At 29.3% G+C, this 16588-nt stretch overlaps 5 protein-coding genes across 7 annotated transcripts; 4 read left to right on the top strand and 1 right to left on the bottom strand.

The window, feature by feature from the left end:
- The first annotated feature begins 146 nt into the window (after positions 1–146).
- Ostgamma (oligosaccharide transferase gamma subunit) lies at positions 147–2302 on the top strand. The gene is made up of 3 exons (XM_070647298.1): positions 147–309; positions 384–547; positions 619–2302. The coding sequence occupies exons 1-3, from the start codon at positions 226–228 to the stop codon at positions 1364–1366; spliced, it is 996 nt and encodes a 331-aa protein (XP_070503399.1). The 5' UTR covers positions 147–225; the 3' UTR covers positions 1367–2302.
- Positions 1604–3167, bottom strand: LOC139095811 (polyprenal reductase). Its single transcript, XM_070647300.1, has 2 exons — positions 2329–3167; positions 1604–2246 (listed from the first exon to the last, which is right to left on the bottom strand). The coding sequence occupies exons 1-2, from the start codon at positions 2660–2662 to the stop codon at positions 1657–1659; spliced, it is 924 nt and encodes a 307-aa protein (XP_070503401.1). The 5' UTR covers positions 2663–3167; the 3' UTR covers positions 1604–1656.
- On the top strand, positions 2811–10069 carry Traf6 (TNF-receptor-associated factor 6). 2 transcript variants are annotated; one of them, XM_070647296.1, is made up of 3 exons: positions 2811–2967; positions 8367–8599; positions 8665–10069. In XM_070647296.1, the coding sequence occupies exons 2-3, from the start codon at positions 8367–8369 to the stop codon at positions 9545–9547; spliced, it is 1116 nt and encodes a 371-aa protein (XP_070503397.1). In that variant the 5' UTR covers positions 2811–2967; the 3' UTR covers positions 9548–10069. The 2 variants fall into 2 exon arrangements, with proteins under 2 accessions (XP_070503397.1, XP_070503398.1); XM_070647297.1 differs by having other exon boundaries at positions 2833–2940.
- A 1220-nt stretch (positions 10070–11289) lies between these two features.
- Rpn6 (regulatory particle non-ATPase 6) lies at positions 11290–13134 on the top strand. The gene is made up of 3 exons (XM_070647871.1): positions 11290–11959; positions 12033–12302; positions 12420–13134. Exons 1-3 carry the CDS (start codon positions 11405–11407, stop codon positions 12861–12863), a joined length of 1269 nt encoding a protein of 422 aa, XP_070503972.1. The 5' UTR covers positions 11290–11404; the 3' UTR covers positions 12864–13134.
- A 1114-nt stretch (positions 13135–14248) lies between these two features.
- Positions 14249–16025, top strand: Fkbp39 (FK506-binding protein 39kD). 2 transcript variants are annotated; one of them, XM_070647874.1, is made up of 6 exons: positions 14249–14407; positions 14611–14941; positions 15003–15118; positions 15179–15226; positions 15294–15329; positions 15397–16025. In XM_070647874.1, exons 1-6 carry the CDS (start codon positions 14398–14400, stop codon positions 15891–15893), a joined length of 1038 nt encoding a protein of 345 aa, XP_070503975.1. In that variant the 5' UTR covers positions 14249–14397; the 3' UTR covers positions 15894–16025. The 2 variants fall into 2 exon arrangements, with proteins under 2 accessions (XP_070503975.1, XP_070503974.1); XM_070647873.1 differs by having other exon boundaries at positions 15394–16025.
- Positions 16026–16588: the final 563 nt, after the last annotated feature.

The following is a 16588-nucleotide window of genomic DNA, read 5'->3' as shown; positions in this document are numbered from 1 at the left end:
AGCTATGGTGATTTCTCTTTTAAGATCATCTGTGTGTTTGATTCTAAAATCAAATTTTGTGCCAAATGCGCTTTTTGTTCGATGTAACGATTTATGTGTGTGTACAAAAAAATTTATAAGGGTATGTGAACTTCTCGCATCATCGTTTCTTTTCCTTTAAAAATAATTAGGTATACTTAACAAATACCTACCTAAATAAAATAGATTTTATATTCGAATTAAATAATGAAACTGGTTAGAAGTGTCATAATTTTAATAATAGCATTTATTTTAATAATATCAAATGTAGACTGCCAAAGAAAACAATCTGTAAGTATGAAAAAATTGTTTAGATGATGTGGCCTTTTAATGTTGTTCCAATAATTCTAATTTCATGAATTAAGTCTGCTGGTGGTATTTCATTAGGAGAAAAAGTGCAACAACTGTTAGAATGGAATGCAAAAAAGCCAATTTTACGTTTGAATGGACACAAGTTCAAGGAATATGTTAAAAATTCCCCAAGAAATTATTCAGTTATTGTTATGTTTACTGCTCTTCAGCCGGCAAGGTAAATTTTACTATTCAATGTATGCTAATCATAGTAATAAATAATATGATTTTAATTCTGGTTTAATATAGACAATGCATAATATGCAGACCAGCTTCCGATGAGTACACTATTTTGGCCAACTCATATCGGTATTCTTCAGTTTATTCCAACAAGCTTTTCTTTGCTATCATCGATTTTGATGAGGGTTCTGATGTTTTTCAAATGCTCCGCTTAAATACTGCTCCTGTTTTTATGCATTTTCCTGCAAAAGGCAAAGCTAAAGGAAGTGATACAATGGACATACAAAGAGTTGGAATATCAGCAGAAGCTATAGCAAAATGGGTCCAAGAACGAACGGACATTCAGATACGTATCTTTCGCCCACCAAATTACAGTGGAACTGTCGCAGTCATCATGCTCATATCGTTTGTCGGAGGTTTTCTCTATTTAAAGAGAAATAATCTGGAATTTCTACAAAATAAGCAACTTTGGGGATTATTGTCACTTTTGTTTGTATTCGCAATGATTTCCGGTCAAATGTGGAATCATATTAGATCACCTCCTTTTGTACACAAAAGTCAAAATGGGGGTATAGGCTATTTTCACGGTAGTTCACAAGGTCAACTGGTTTTTGAAACCTATATTGTCATGGTGCTCAATGCTCTTGTAGTAATCGGAATGATTTTATTGACTGAATCTGGAAGTCAAAATGATGCACGAAAAGGAAAACTAATGGCCATAGTTGGCTTAATATTTGTTGCTGTCTTTTTCTCTCTCTTGTTATCTGCATTTCGTTCAAAAGCGCATGGATATCCATATTCTTTCCTTTTCAAATAATTCTAATTTAATTCTAAATAACGAAAACTTTTTGATAGAAGAGTGATTGACTTTTTTGCACCTTATCATATATTATTGGTTTGTAAACTTAAATGCATTTTGAATTAAAGGTTTTAGAATCTCATCAAAAGATTCATATTCTCAAAATCATTAGTTTTGCAGGTTTCTGTATGATCAATATTATTTTATCAAAATGCATTGTAGAGTGATTAATATCAATAATAAAATATAGATCGATTATTTGTGAAAAAAACTTAATGACAAAAGTATTTTATTTGAGTAACACCTAATTACAGAAGAAATGGAATAATTGATTTTCTATCTTTTGGATAGTCTTTAAAAGTTTCTACATACCATTTATGTGTCAAAATTGCATTACAAGTTTGATTTGAAATAACCCAAAAAAGACAATACGTATAAGTACTGTTTTTATAAAGCAAAACATACATAATTACATACATTCCGACTTCAGTAAACATGTGGGGTGATGAAACATATTTAAACAATCCTCCTTTAGGTAATGCATGATGTTCAGTCATAATCTTTCCTGATTTTAACTTTCGAAGATTAATAAAAATCATATTTGTTTCAAATTGCTTATAGTTTAAATAAAGAAAAACAACTGTTGTTAAAAAGGCTAAAAAAACGTCTTTTACTCCATCAATGATGTGTGCTTGTTGGTTATTTTCGGTGTTAAATCCATCACTTTTTGCTATTATTAAAATTACGATTCCATAATAATGCAAAAATCCACAAAAATAATGAGTCAAATTTATTTTGCTCTTTTTAGAAAATATTTGTAGAAAGTTTGTTTCTATAAATCGTCTGGTACATTGAACCGTGATCAACGACAGTGCAGTCAGCGTTTCTAATCGAGTAACTATTTAATTTGAGAATTGAAAAATAAAAAGAAAATATGAATTATCGATATAATTATTACTTGAATTTCAATTGTGTTATACTTTCAATTTCTCGATTGCTTCCACATGAAAAGTCCAAATATTTATAAAATAATAAAGGTGGTTGATAGTTTTGGAAATACACACTTATTGCTAAAATAAGTCCCATCCAGCTCCATATTACAGCAAATATGTAGAAATGCTTAAACCATGATTTCGGAACTTCAATTTTATCTACTATTTTATCATAACTATTTTCACTCTGGTATGAATGCTTTCCATAACGGAATATTTTTCTTACATACGTAGGTAAATATTTTTCCACTGAATTCATTAATGATCCCAAAAGGACAATTACTAATGTTAATTGTAGAAAAAGGAGCTTGATAAGATCCATTGACTTTAAAGTAATCTATTTTTTATTATTTTTTTTTTTTAATCTTTTTGTTTAGTTTTAACACTTTCTGATTTGGTTTGAAGTATTAATAAACATACGCAAAAGGTATACTTTTTTTTGCTTCATTATACATAATCTAGGTATTTACATCACTGTTAAAGACGTCCAATATTTTCTGAATCATCGAAGTTTAAATTTATTAGAAAATCATTCTTGTTTATTTATTTGCGTTGTTTTTCTACCATAAAAATATTAAACCACATTATTTTAAAGAACAGGTACCTTAATACATCAAATTTAGTCTCGTAAGTAATTCAAAAATAAATACCTAAATATAAATAAAGCTATAATAGCATATTATTAGTGCATTTTTGAAAAAAAAGAAAGCTTAGTAAAACACTTTGTCAGGTCGGTCGGCTGTCGTTAAAATCTCGTTAACCAGATATTGTAGTGAACACAAATAAAATTTGTTAGATCAGTTTTAATGAGTTATTGTCGCATCACATTGTTTTAAAATCTTTTAATTAGTAATGATCAAATACGATAGTTAATGATTTCTTTTTCATATTTAATATGTAGGTAAGCATACCAGAAGTTGGCTACGAATGAAATATTTAAACTCAGAAATTTGAATTTTGAATGAACGCTACAAATATTTTGTTACGGGTAAATCCACAGATAGGTTGTACCCTGAATTTACGTTATAAGCCACTACCCGTTACTAAGCCACTGGCTTAGTAAAGAAATTTGACTCTGGAAAAATTGTGTATCCGTTAATAAACCACCACCAAAAAGTCATTAATTAAACTAGATAAAATAAATTTTCCGATTTTAAATGACATATTCGGATATAAACAATCAGTAAAGACTAGAAAAAATTAATAATTTTTAAGATTTCCATGAAAATTTTCGTTTTTTCTTCTTTGTTTACATTTTTTTACTAAGCCATTACTCGTTATTAAGCCTTTTTTACGATTTTGAAAACTTTTTTCTTCCGATAAGCCACTGGCTTATAACGTAAATTCAGGGTAAGCACATTTTTGTCCCAACGATCAGTAATTGATTAATAAGTCACTTTCAGACCTCGAAAACAAGATCCAGTAGGATTCAAGTCACTTCATAGCTCACAAAACGAGCAGATCTAAAAACCAAGATCCAGGTCACATCCAGATCGTAAAAACAAGATCCATATATAACTTCCACAAATTTAAGAACTTAATCATTTAACGGATTTTCATAGTTCAAACCTCATAACAGACAAGAAAAATTCAAACATTGTTCAGTAAACACTGTAAAAACATCGAAAAACATTGAAAAACAATGAAAAAGGTGTTGTTGTTTTTGTTGCTGTTGTATGTGAAAATGAAAAATTGTTAATTATAGTATTTATGCGTTGATTTGAAACTTCTAAATGACCGATAACCCAATAACTCGATGGAACTGAACTATTAAAACAATCCTGAGCTTTCTACGATGTCTAGTTTTCGAGATCTCGCGTTCCAGCACTATGGGGCAAAATGAAAAAAGAGACATTCACTTTGTTTTTTGGACTTTTTCGAATTACATCCCGGTGGTAATTTTTTCTTGTAGTACATATAGCAATAGACTTGCATGCCAAATTTCAGGTCATTTGGTGCTGTTTGGTGGGTTCTGGAGCTGTTTGAAGTTGAAAAGTAGTGAAAAAACAGATTTTTTCACATCCTGTTTGACTCGGGAAATTCCATATTTAATTAAAAGATATTGAAAAACAATTTTCGGTTCCTAATTTTACTATATAAGAGCTTTAATTTCAGACCTTGGAAAGTTTATATATACTGGGTTTTAGTGGCTGGGCTTTAGAAAATGTATAAAAATACCAGGAAAAAAAGCTTCAGGCGTCCGGAACTAACATTTTTAGGTCGATTTCCCCCAAACGGAGCTATACTGGCTTAAAGTACTTACTTTCTAGTTTTCAAAACCGTTAAAACCTTTACAATAAGTACTGGGGAGCAAAAGTTATTGCATTTTAAGTTTTGGACGAATTTTTTTCTCAAAACTAATATTTCTGAGATAAATTTGGAAAACATCAATTGGAAAAAGTTTTTTATGTGTTTGTCTTATTGTCTTTTATTCATTTCTGAATTGAATGTTTGTATGCATTTAGTCATTTAAGAACGATTTATGAAGAAATTTTTACAAAAAGTTCAAAATTGGCCGAGTTAGAGGTACATATGCTATTTGACGACTTGACCCTTTTTCTCATCACTCAAACTGCTATAGCTTTTACATGGCTAAATATTTTTCAGTTCTGTTTCTTGTTTAGTATAGTTTATTATAATACCTTTCCAACAATATATAACACTTAATAGTTGGAAGTAGTCTTGGTCGTGAAAACGAACCCTGTTTGTGACTGACCCTTTACAAAGAAATTTTCAAAAAAGTCATTTCTAAAACTAACACTTAGAAAATAAATAATACAATGTTTTTGTATTTATTATGTCAAAATATGATAGTTATGAATCTCAAAACACAAAAAATCTCATTTTGTAAACTTTCGACAGCTTTAGGGGCCTTCATAGGTAATACTCAGGTAGTCTCTCAATTCTCAGATATGAGACTTTTTTATTGACTTTTTTTGATTGATATTGAATATTTACACTTATTTTGTGCAAAATATATCAATTTGTAAAAGTTTGATTCGAAAAAAGGTGATTTTTGATTATTTTGTTATAAACAGACTTAGGTAGGCCACATTTAAGGCACTCCAGTAGCCACTATGATTAAGTTCTATACATGTTTTATACATATTTATAAAGGTAATAATAGTAACTAGTAATAACAGAAAACAGAATGCAAAAATATTGGTTCTAAAAAAAGTTATAGTCATTTGAGTGGCCAAAAAAGCGCTCAGGAGGGCAACCAGCATAGGCAAAAACACAAAAATTCAAAAATTTTTACTGGTGGCTACTGGAGTGCCTTAAATGTGGCCTACCTAAGTCTGTTTATAACAAAATAATCAAAAATCACCTTTTTTCGAATCAAACTTTTACAAATTGATATATTTTGCACAAAATAAGTGTAAATATTCAATATCAATCAAAAAAAGTCAATAAAAAAGTCTCATATCTGAGAATTGAGAGACTACCTGAGTATTACCTATGAAGGCCCCTAAAGCTGTCGAAAGTTTACAAAATGAGATTTTTTGTGTTTTGAGATTCATAACTATCATATTTTGACATAATAAATACAAAAACATTGTATTATTTATTTTCTAAGTGTTAGTTTTAGAAATGACTTTTTTGAAAATTTCTTTGTAAAGGGTCAGTCACAAACAGGGTTCGTTTTCACGACCAAGACTACTTCCAACTATTAAGTGTTATATATTGTTGGAAAGGTATTATAATAAACTATACTAAACAAGAAACAGAACTGAAAAATATTTAGCCATGTAAAAGCTATAGCAGTTTGAGTGATGAGAAAAAGGGTCAAGTCGTCAAATAGCATATGTACCTCTAACTCGGCCAATTTTGAACTTTTTGTAAAAATTTCTTAAATGCTATAGCAGTTTGAGTGATGAGAAAAAGGGTCAAGTCGTCAAATAGCATATGTACCTCTAACTCGGCCAATTTTGAACTTTTTGTAAAAATTTCTTCATAAATCGTTCTTAAATGACTAAATGCATACAAACACATAAAAAACTTTTTCCAATTGATATTTTCCAAATTTATCTCAGAAATATTAGTTTTGAGAAAAAAATTCGTCCAAAACTTAAAATGCAATAACTTTTGCTCCCCAGTACTTATTGTAAATGTTTTAACGGTTTTGAAAACTAGAAAGTAAGTACTTTAAGCCAGTGTAGCTCCGTTTGGGGGAAATCTACCTAAAAATGTTAGTTCCGGACGCCTGAAGCTTTTTTTCCTGGTATTTTTATACATTTTCTAAAGCCCAGCCACTAAAACCCAGTATATATAAACTTTCCAAGGTATGAAATTAAAGCTCTTATATAGTAAAATTAGGAACCGAAAATCGTTTTTCAATATCTTTTAATTAAATATGGAATTTCCCGAGTCAAACAGGATGTGAAAAAATCTGTTTTTTCACTACTTTTCAACTTCAAACAGCTCCAGAACCCACCAAACAGCACCAAATGACCTGAAATTTGGCATGCAAGTCTATTGCTATATGTACTACAAGAAAAAATTACAAAAGTCCTCGTGTTATTGATCGAGGGACTTAAGCGCATTTTTGTCCCAGCGATCAGTAATTGATTAATAAGTCACTTCCAGACCCACAAAAATGAGATCCTGTATGATCGTGGTCACGTCCAGACCTAAAAACCAAGATCCAGTAAGTTCCAAGTCACCATACTAGAAATTTAACTGATTTTCAAAATTCAAACCTTATAGCGGTAAAAAAAATTCAAACATTGTTCAGTAAACACTGTAAAAACATCGAAAAACATTGAAGAACACTGAAAAACAATGAAAAAACGTGTTGTTGTTTTTGTTGTTGTTGTATATGAAAATCAAAAATTCATTAATTATAGTATTTATGCGTTGATTTCAAACTTTTAAATGCCCGGGGCGCCAATAACTTTATGGAACTGATATTTTAAAACCATTCCGAGCTCTCTACGATGTCTAGATAAAAAGTTTTTAAGAGCAGCCGAACGACCGAACATTTCGCATTATTAAGCTACCTTTTTGAAAAAAATTTCAAAAATGCGCTAAAAATTACCACCGGGATGTAATTCGAAAAAGTCCAAAAAACAAAGTGAATGTCCCTTTTTTTTTCATTTTGCCCCATAGTGTCCAGCCGAACGACCAAACAAAGTGTCTTATTAAGCTACCTTTTTGAAAAAAATTTCAAAAATGCGCTAAAAAGGTAGCCTAATAAAACACAGTGTTCGGTCGTTCTTTCGGCTGTCATTAAAAATTTTTTATCTAGACATCGTAGATAACTCGGAATGGTTTTAAAAGATCAGTTCCATAAAGTTATTGGAGCCCCGGGCATTTAAAAGTTTCAAATCAAAGCATAAATAGTATAATTAACAATTTTTCATTTTCATAAACAACAAAAAAAAAGCATCACGTCTTTGTCATTAGTCCATATTAAAACAACTAAAACGAAACCTCATTTTTTGAAGAAATTTGACTGAAAAAATTTTTTGGATTCGTTAATAAGCCACTACCAAAATGCCAATTTGTTTACATTTCTTTACTAAGCCACTCATTTTTACGAAAAATTTATCTTCATACAATATAGTACGTTCGTTCGGCTGGAACGCGAGATCTCGAACACTAGACATCGTAGAAATCTTGAGCTTTCTGTTTCAATAGTTCAGTTCCATCGAGTTATTGGGTTGCAAAACCGTTAGATAGTTTGAATTTCAGAAAACTGCTAGGTACTTCGTAATATGTATGATTTTTTTGCCTACTAATTATTTTTTAAGTCTGGAAGGTAACTTATACATTACTGGGTATTGATTTGTGGGCCCGGAAGTAATTTCGTTCTTACTGGATCTCATTTTATGGGTTGGGAAGAGGTCTGAATTTTACTGGATCTCGTTTTATAAGTCAATAAACTGAATTATAAATCAATTACTGATAGTTGGGGCAAAAATGCGCTTAAGTGCCTCGTAACACGAGGACTTTTTTAATTTTTTTAACTTGTTTCTAGAAATTTAAATTATGAGCTATATAATATGTTTAAATTTTTTTTAAAGATGAATCGTCCAACATTGGCTGACGAATCTACTGTAATTCAGGCAGGATCAAGCAATAACTCGCCACAAAAAAAGAAAATTGGTGAGATTCATAATGAAGCACACACAAAAAGTTTAGAAGAAGCTACACAAGAAAATTATATGTGTAGTATTTGCTTATCATGGCTTGAAGATCCAGTACTCACAAAATGTGGTCATCGTTTTTGTTCAAGTTGTCTAAACGAATGGAGATTGTAATTATTAATTATTATTCTGTAATCAAAGCTCATCAATGTAATTTAAATTATATATATTTTAGAAAGAAGAACTTAAAATGCCCTATGGATAGTCATAATTTAAGTGTAGAGGATATTTTTCCAGATAACTACACAAAAAGACAAATTACAGAGATCCGGAAAAGCTTTCCGGAAGAGTCTAACCAACCTGTACTTTCCGAATGTCGTTTTTCCACTTTATCGTGTAAATTTAAAACATTATCTTCTGATGAATTGGATAAGCATATGAAGGAAGCAACAAAAGAGCATATAGATTTATTACTGAGTAGCTACTTAAGAACACAATATCAAGCATGGGATCCATTGGATAAAAATAAAAATAACGATAAAGAAGAATTCTTTCGAGAGCAATCCACGACAAGAGATTTAATTAATGCTATGTTTGAACGTATTGTAATTTTGGAACAGCAGACTCGTGAGCAAGCTATTAAAATAGAAAAATTACAGTCTATTGAAAAGAGACATGGAACACTTGTTTGGAAAATTGAAGATTTTAAACGTAAAGTAGAATCAATGCAAAATAACTCTAATGTGATGTTCTATAGCACAGATGCATATACCTCTCCCGATGGATATAAATTTTGTGCAAGAATTAATTTGTCGCATAAAATGAGAGATTATTTAAGTCTTCATGTACATCTTATGAAAAGCGAAAATGATTATCATCTATCCTGGCCATTCATAGGCAGAATAAAGATTTCAATGATACATACTAAGAATGCAACATTAAGTCAAAATGATTGCATTATGAGTAAACCAGAAATATTAGCATTTCATCGACCGAATGAAGAAATCAGTTGTAGGGGGTTTGGTTTTACTGAATATGCTATAATTAGCGATATTGTTAAGAGAGGATTTATAGAAAATGATTGTCTAGTAATTAAAATACAAATGCATATTGTTTAACGGTGCTTAACATAAATTTTTCAATATTGGAAATTGGCGATTCCATTTATAAAATTTTTCACAAAAAAAGATTTTTCTCTGAATTCTCTCACTTTTTCACTAATTTCAGTATGGGACGTTCACTTATTCCGTTACTATAGTCAAACTTTTTTCATAAATGAAATTCTCGGATTCAATGGTCTCTTATTAATTCCATTTCAAAATGTGCTTAATATTACTCAAAATCAGGCAGTATATTATATTCGGATGATTTGATTCTGTACGAAGAAAATGTGAATTTGTGAACCTTGAGTGATCTTGTCTTTAAAAGTTAGTTATTGTTAAATGTTTTGGGAATACCGTCCGTATTTTTAATGACTTTTGTTAAGTGTATACAAAAAATTATTAAACTGTATTTTTTTTTTTTTGTTAAATTTTACATATTAGATTTAAAAAGAATAAACGTAAGAATATTGATAAAATGCAATTATTACATATGGATTTTTAATGGATTACTTCCTTAATAGGCTCTAATTTACTAAATCTGCTATAATCAATTTCTTGCTCGATGGCTTCATCAATCAATCCGATTATCGCAACATTGTCTCCTCTGATTATCTTCAGTCCTAGATTAATTTGTTCCATTCCTGATGTTGAAAATATTCGCTCATGTGTGTCAACAAGGATTAAATTTATTAGCTGATCAAAACCTGAAATAAAACTTTTTATTTGTTTAAAAAAAAATAAAGAAAATGTAACTCAAATCTTGCCTTTTAATATTCCACTAAAACTTCGACCATCGCAACTGACTATTAATACAGACTTTCCGACAAATGATTCCAGTGTTCCTGACATAATTTTTATTTAAATTATCAATAAATTCGATAACAAAATATATTTGTTAACTTGGTCAGCAGAATGATCTAGAATCAAAAAAAATATTCACAAATAATGCGTACAGTATTTTTTGCTTGAAACATAAAACGTCCCTTACTTTCTGTTAAAATTCTCAAATATATTCAAAATATCAATATTTAATGAAACAATTATAGTTAAACGATTTTAATTAGCGCAAATAGATTTAAAAGTTTTCCACAAAATATTGAGTAGAATTATATGTAAGAATAATTATGCAAAATTTGAGACTCAATGTCTCTTTGATTGGCGAATTTTGAAACCTTAGTATTGGCACCAATTGATTAAAATCACACTCAAAATGCACTTGCTTTTTTATTTTCATTTGTCTTCCGTTATATTATAAAAATTCATTAGTTTTTTAAATGAATATTTTACGAGACATTTTGTAAGTACCTATTTTTTTACCTCGTTTTTTTCTTAACTTGCTTTCTTGTCTGATTGGTTTTACACCTGTTTGTATTTTATGGTTTTCTCGTTTAACTGTAAACTATTGATGATTAAGGAGGTGAAAATCGATTGATTAATTATACAGGAAAAGGCATGTTAAGTAAGTTAGTATTTTCCATGAAATAAAACAATTTATGAACATCTTTTTTAATTCTAGATCAACGCCTCTGTAAACGTTTGTGGATAGCGTATTATTACTAAATTGATTGTTGAAACCAACAGTGCTTTTGTTATAACGAACTATTTTACTTATAATGACAGTCTGACATTTTAAAATGATTTAGGTTTTGTGGACAGTAGCTCTATTAAATTGAAATTTTAATGAAAAAGGCAAAAGCGCTTTCTTTTTTTCAAAAAGTTTTAATTTTTAAACGTTGTTTTCTGCATCTTCGAAGCAAGAACTTCATTACACAGCATTTTTTTGAAATCACTCTGAAAAAAGCAAATATAAATATTTAAAAAGTTTTTAAAGAATAATAGAGTTTTCTTAATACTTTAAATTGATTAAATACAATGGCAGGAGCAATTAAATTTGAAAGAACACAATCAATAACGTCTGCAGTTCGTGAAGAAGATCGCGAGAAAGTTTTGAATAAAATTTTAAAAGATCTCGAAATGAACGAGAATGACGAAGAACAAATTCGTATAAAAGAAGCCGGAATTTTGGAACTGGGACAGTTTTATAAAACACAAGGAAAAGCTAAAGAACTTGCTGATCTGATTTCTAAATCACGTCCCTTCCTTAATCTCATTTCAAAAGCAAAAGCAGCAAAATTAGTTCGAAGTTTAGTCGATTTATTCTTGGATTTAGAAGCAGGAATTGGTATTGAAGTTCAATTATGTAAAGAATGCATAGAATGGTCGAAACAAGAAAAGCGAACCTTCCTGCGTCAATCATTGGAAGCCAGATTAATTGCTCTTTATTTCGATACAAAAATGTATTCAGAAGCTCTAATTTTGGGATCTCAACTTTTGCGAGAATTGAAGAAAATGGATGATAAAAATTTATTGGTAGAAGTTCAATTGTTGGAAAGCAAAACTTATCATGCATTAAGCAATTTATCTAAGGTACGGTAGTGCATAATTGATTTTCATTTTTTTTTTCTTTTTTAAATGTTCATTGTCTTTATTCGAACAAAAGGCTCGAGCAGCTCTCACATCAGCTCGTACAACAGCAAATTCAATTTATTGTCCACCCAAAGTTCAGGCTTCTCTTGATTTACAATCTGGAATACTTCATGCTGCAGATGAACGAGATTTCAAAACAGCCTTTTCTTATTTCTATGAAGCTTTCGAAGGATATGATAGCGTAGAAAATAATAAGGCACTTACTGCGCTCAAATATATGTTGTTATGCAAAATTATGCTGGGTCAAAGTGACGATGTTAATCAAATTGTCAGTGGTAAATTGGTAAGTTGATTTTCATAAATTTTTGTTAAAGAACCTTGGCCATTCAATTATGATGTCCAAGTTAAAGAATAAATAAACCATGAATATATTTTACCATACTAATAAAATAATTTTTAGGCAATTTCTTACTCTGGAAAAGATATAGATGCTATGAAAGCTGTTGCTCTTGCTTCGCACAAGCGTTCATTGGCTGATTTTCAACAAGCAGTCTTGGATTACAAGTCACAATTAGAAGATGATATAATTGTACGTGCTCATTTAGATTCTTTGTACGACACAATGCTGGAACAAAACTTATGTCGTATTATTGAGCCGTATTCAAGAGTCCAAGTTTCGTTTATCGCAAATTCTATTAAATTGCCGATTCATCAAGTCGAAAAGAAACTCTCACAAATGATTTTGGATAAAAAATTTAGTGGTATTTTAGATCAAGGTGATGGTGTTTTGATAGTATTTGAAGAAACACCCATTGATAAGACTTATGAAACTGCTCTTGAAACAATTCATCATATGGGAAAGGTTGTCGACACACTTTATCAAAAGGCAAAGAAATTGTCGTAAATTCTGAATAACAATCTTTATATATTTGTTCCTTCTTTATATCTCTTACACCAATTATATAATTTTTTGTTTTTACTACATAAAGGGATATTCTTAAATTTTTGCCTCGATATATGTTTCAATATCTTTTTAATTACACATACAGCACGTGCGAGAGATGAAAGGAGAAAAACTATTTTGATGATAGCTGTTGAAAGTAATTCATATTAATAATTTGTAAAATACAAGAATAAAGGAAAAAAAATATCCATTAATAATAACAACACAAAAATGATATACGATTTTTAATTTTAATTGCTTTTTTATTACAAGCTTAGATTCTTAAATGATCTGTAAAGATAACGAGCTAAATTAGGATCAATTTCGGTCATATATTTTGAAATTAAGTCACCAATATCATCTTTATGACGCATTAAGAAATATACAAATGCAATCATGTGAGAAAAATCAATGTTTTTTAAAAGTTCCACTTTTGATTTATCTTCAATTAGACCCTCACTGATGGAATAATGTCCATCATATGTTAATGATTTGAAATAGATTATAACAATATTCAAAACAGCATGCCTAATAACTTTAATATTTAATAAATCAACAAAATGTTTGCAATTATATTCCGAGTTAGTTATTTTGAATATTTTATGCCAAAAGTTATTAGAAATATTTAAATTCTTTACTAAAATTTTAATTATACATGATGCTTTGTCGATTTTTTTGCTGTCCTGCAATTCTTTTATTGTCAGTTGAAATATCAATAATGTTTCATCAATTTTATGCTTATCATCAAATAAATTATTTAGTTTCTCTTGTTTCTCAATTGACTTTTCTATGCCATGCAAATAGTTTCCAAAGGAATCACACAAAATTTCATTATGTGTTTGTACTATATTTATTAAAACTTCCATTTCCAAATATTTTGTATATTATTTGATAGCAAAAACAAAAGCTCTTATAATTATCTTCGAATGTCTATCAAATCAAAAAATTATAAAAAAAAAATCCAAAATTAATATGATTACTCAATCTAATCGTATTTAAAGATATTTTTGCGCATTTGAAAACAATCAACAAATGAAAACCGTTTCGAAAATCTTGTAGCACCAAATCACTTCTGTCTTCTGAATTTTGATTGTCTAGTGCGGTTTTGAATATTTCAAAAATTCATTATAAAGATTGCCAGCTTTCTACAGAAATAAAATAAATTAGGATTAATGTATGATATTTATAAAATTCATTAAATACAAATAAATGCTTACACATGTAATAATGATCATGATCAACCAATCAACAGAGCAACTCAATAAAAAGCGCTTAAAAACAAGTTTAATTTTAACTGACTTTATTGACGACAAGTTTCTAGTTTCGCATCAATCATCAATTTTGCATCTTTAGTTTTTCAAATCTTTGAGCGAGCAGTTTACTCTTTGATGTTCATAGTGAAATAAATAATTTTATAAGAAGTTTACTTTTAAAAGTAGTTCAAACGAGTAAATTAGATTATAAAACATTGAAAACTAATCAAGGAAATATCAAAATGTTTTGGGGTACGTAAAAATTCGAAGTTTTCTTTAAACATGCCGAACTTGATAAACTTCTCATTTTATTGTTTAAAAGCACGTGGTTTTATAATTTATTTTTAATTTGATGAATATACTTGATTAATTCTTAATATCAAAATCAAGTAATTTTTTTTATTTAGATAAGAAAAAATGTTTATTCTAACCTCAATATTTTTTTATTCATATAGGACTTATCTTAAAAGCCAATAAAAAATACACACAAAAGTTGGAAAAACCATTTCATCTTTCACAAGCTGCTTTAGATCATTCATCATCTGATGATGAACCTGTACAAGTTATGTATTCACATGAAAACAGCAGCTATCTACTGTGTACTTTACAAAAAGGGAAAAACATCCAATGTGCTTTAGATTTAAATTTTGCTGAAGGAGATGAGCTCTGCTTTCTAACAAAAGGCAATGGAATTGTTCATTTAACAGGATTTTTAGTTCCTGAAGAAGATTTTAATTATGGCGAGTATGATTCTGAGGAGGAAGATGATGAATCGGAAATTGAAACGTTCGTATAACCAAATCCATTTTTTTTTTGATGTATATTCTATAATAAATATTTATCACAGGCCAGATTTGCGTGAAAAATTAAACAAAAACAAGGCCATTGACAAGAAGAGTGTTAAGAAGCAACAACAAATAAAAGAATCCAATGATGACGAAGATGATAGCGATGAAATCGATGGTAAATTAATTTTTTTAAAACAAATCTAATATAATTTTTAATCAAATATATATTTTTTAGATGAAGATGACGAAGAATTGGACATTTCTGGATTAAATGAAGACGATGGTAATTACAATAGACATACAAATTATAATTCATGATTAACTATTTATTATTTAATTCTACATAAAAGATGAGGAAGATGATGAAAGTGTTGATGAAGACGATGGTGAGATTTAATATAAAGTATAAAAAAGGCAACATAATTATTTTTCCATTTATTTAATTTACAGAAGAAAGCGAATCTGAGGAGGAGGAAGTAGCGCCACCTAAACCAAAGCAACAGAAGTTGGATGCCAGTGGAAAGGATAAGAAGAAAGACAAAAAGCAACAAAATGGAACGACAAATGGGCAAGAAAAGAAAAATCTACAAAAAGATGAGAAGCCTGGACAGGTTCGAAAATTGCAAGGAGGTTTAGAATGTCAGGACTTAAAAATTGGAGGTGGTGCAGAAGCAAAAGTTGGAAAAAAAATTCAAGTTTATTACGAAGGACGCTTGAAGAATAATAACAAAGTTTTTGATGCTACAAAGTCTGGGCCAGGATTTAAAATGACTTTGGGTCGTGGAGAAGTAATTAAAGGCTGGGATATTGGATTGATTGGAATGAAAGTCGGAGGAAAACGTCGTTTAATTTGTCCACCTAGCCTTGCTTATGGACAAAAAGGTAATCCTCCAGTTATTCCAGCTAATTCAACACTTGTTTTTGACGTTGAATTAAAGAATGTTTTATAAGCAGTCAATTTGTATCTAAAGTTTTCATATGTATCACATTTAAAGAATTTAAATCAAGTGTGATACACAACAAACATCAACATTATTACAATAATTAAACATGATCCCTTTTTTTACCTCATTTTTAAACAACATTTAAGATTGCATTTAAATTAATATAATCCTTTCGAAATACGACCACCTATACGAATTGTTTGTAAATTAAATGAAAATGTTAAGAAACTTAATTAATAACCTACATTAAGAAACGTAGAAAGGATACATAATGATTAGCGAATTTTCAAAACCCATTTGATAATGAATGAACGATATATTTTTTTAATACATAAAGAAAGAATAAAAAACATTTGATAATGCTAATGTCTTTGAAACCATAAAAAAATTTTTTTTTAGTGCATATCGGTGATTCCACCGATGAAATTTTTCACAAAAAATGATTTTTCTTTTAATTCACTCACTTTTTCACTACTTTTAGTGTCCTATATGATCTTTTTTCCTAAACACTTTTACAGCTTCTTTGGTGGTCTAAACGATGGTTCCTTTTCTAATGCATCTTAAATTGTGCTTATTTGTAATCAGAATCAAGCTATTAAGCTAAAATTATTAAAAATTCTCAATGTTGAAAAAAAGTATAAGTAACGAAATTCCTAATCCGTGTGAAAACAAATTTTTAAAATCAAAATTTTAACTTAATT

The sequence above is a fragment of the Chironomus tepperi genome, unplaced genomic scaffold (assembly GCF_022539635.2).
Source record: "Chironomus tepperi strain 1889 unplaced genomic scaffold, CSIRO-AGI_Ctep_v1 contig_376, whole genome shotgun sequence".
Classification (NCBI taxonomy): domain Eukaryota; kingdom Metazoa; phylum Arthropoda; class Insecta; order Diptera; family Chironomidae; genus Chironomus; species Chironomus tepperi.
Note: the sequence above shows the minus strand (reverse complement) of the source record. Positions and strands in the feature narration are given on the sequence as shown.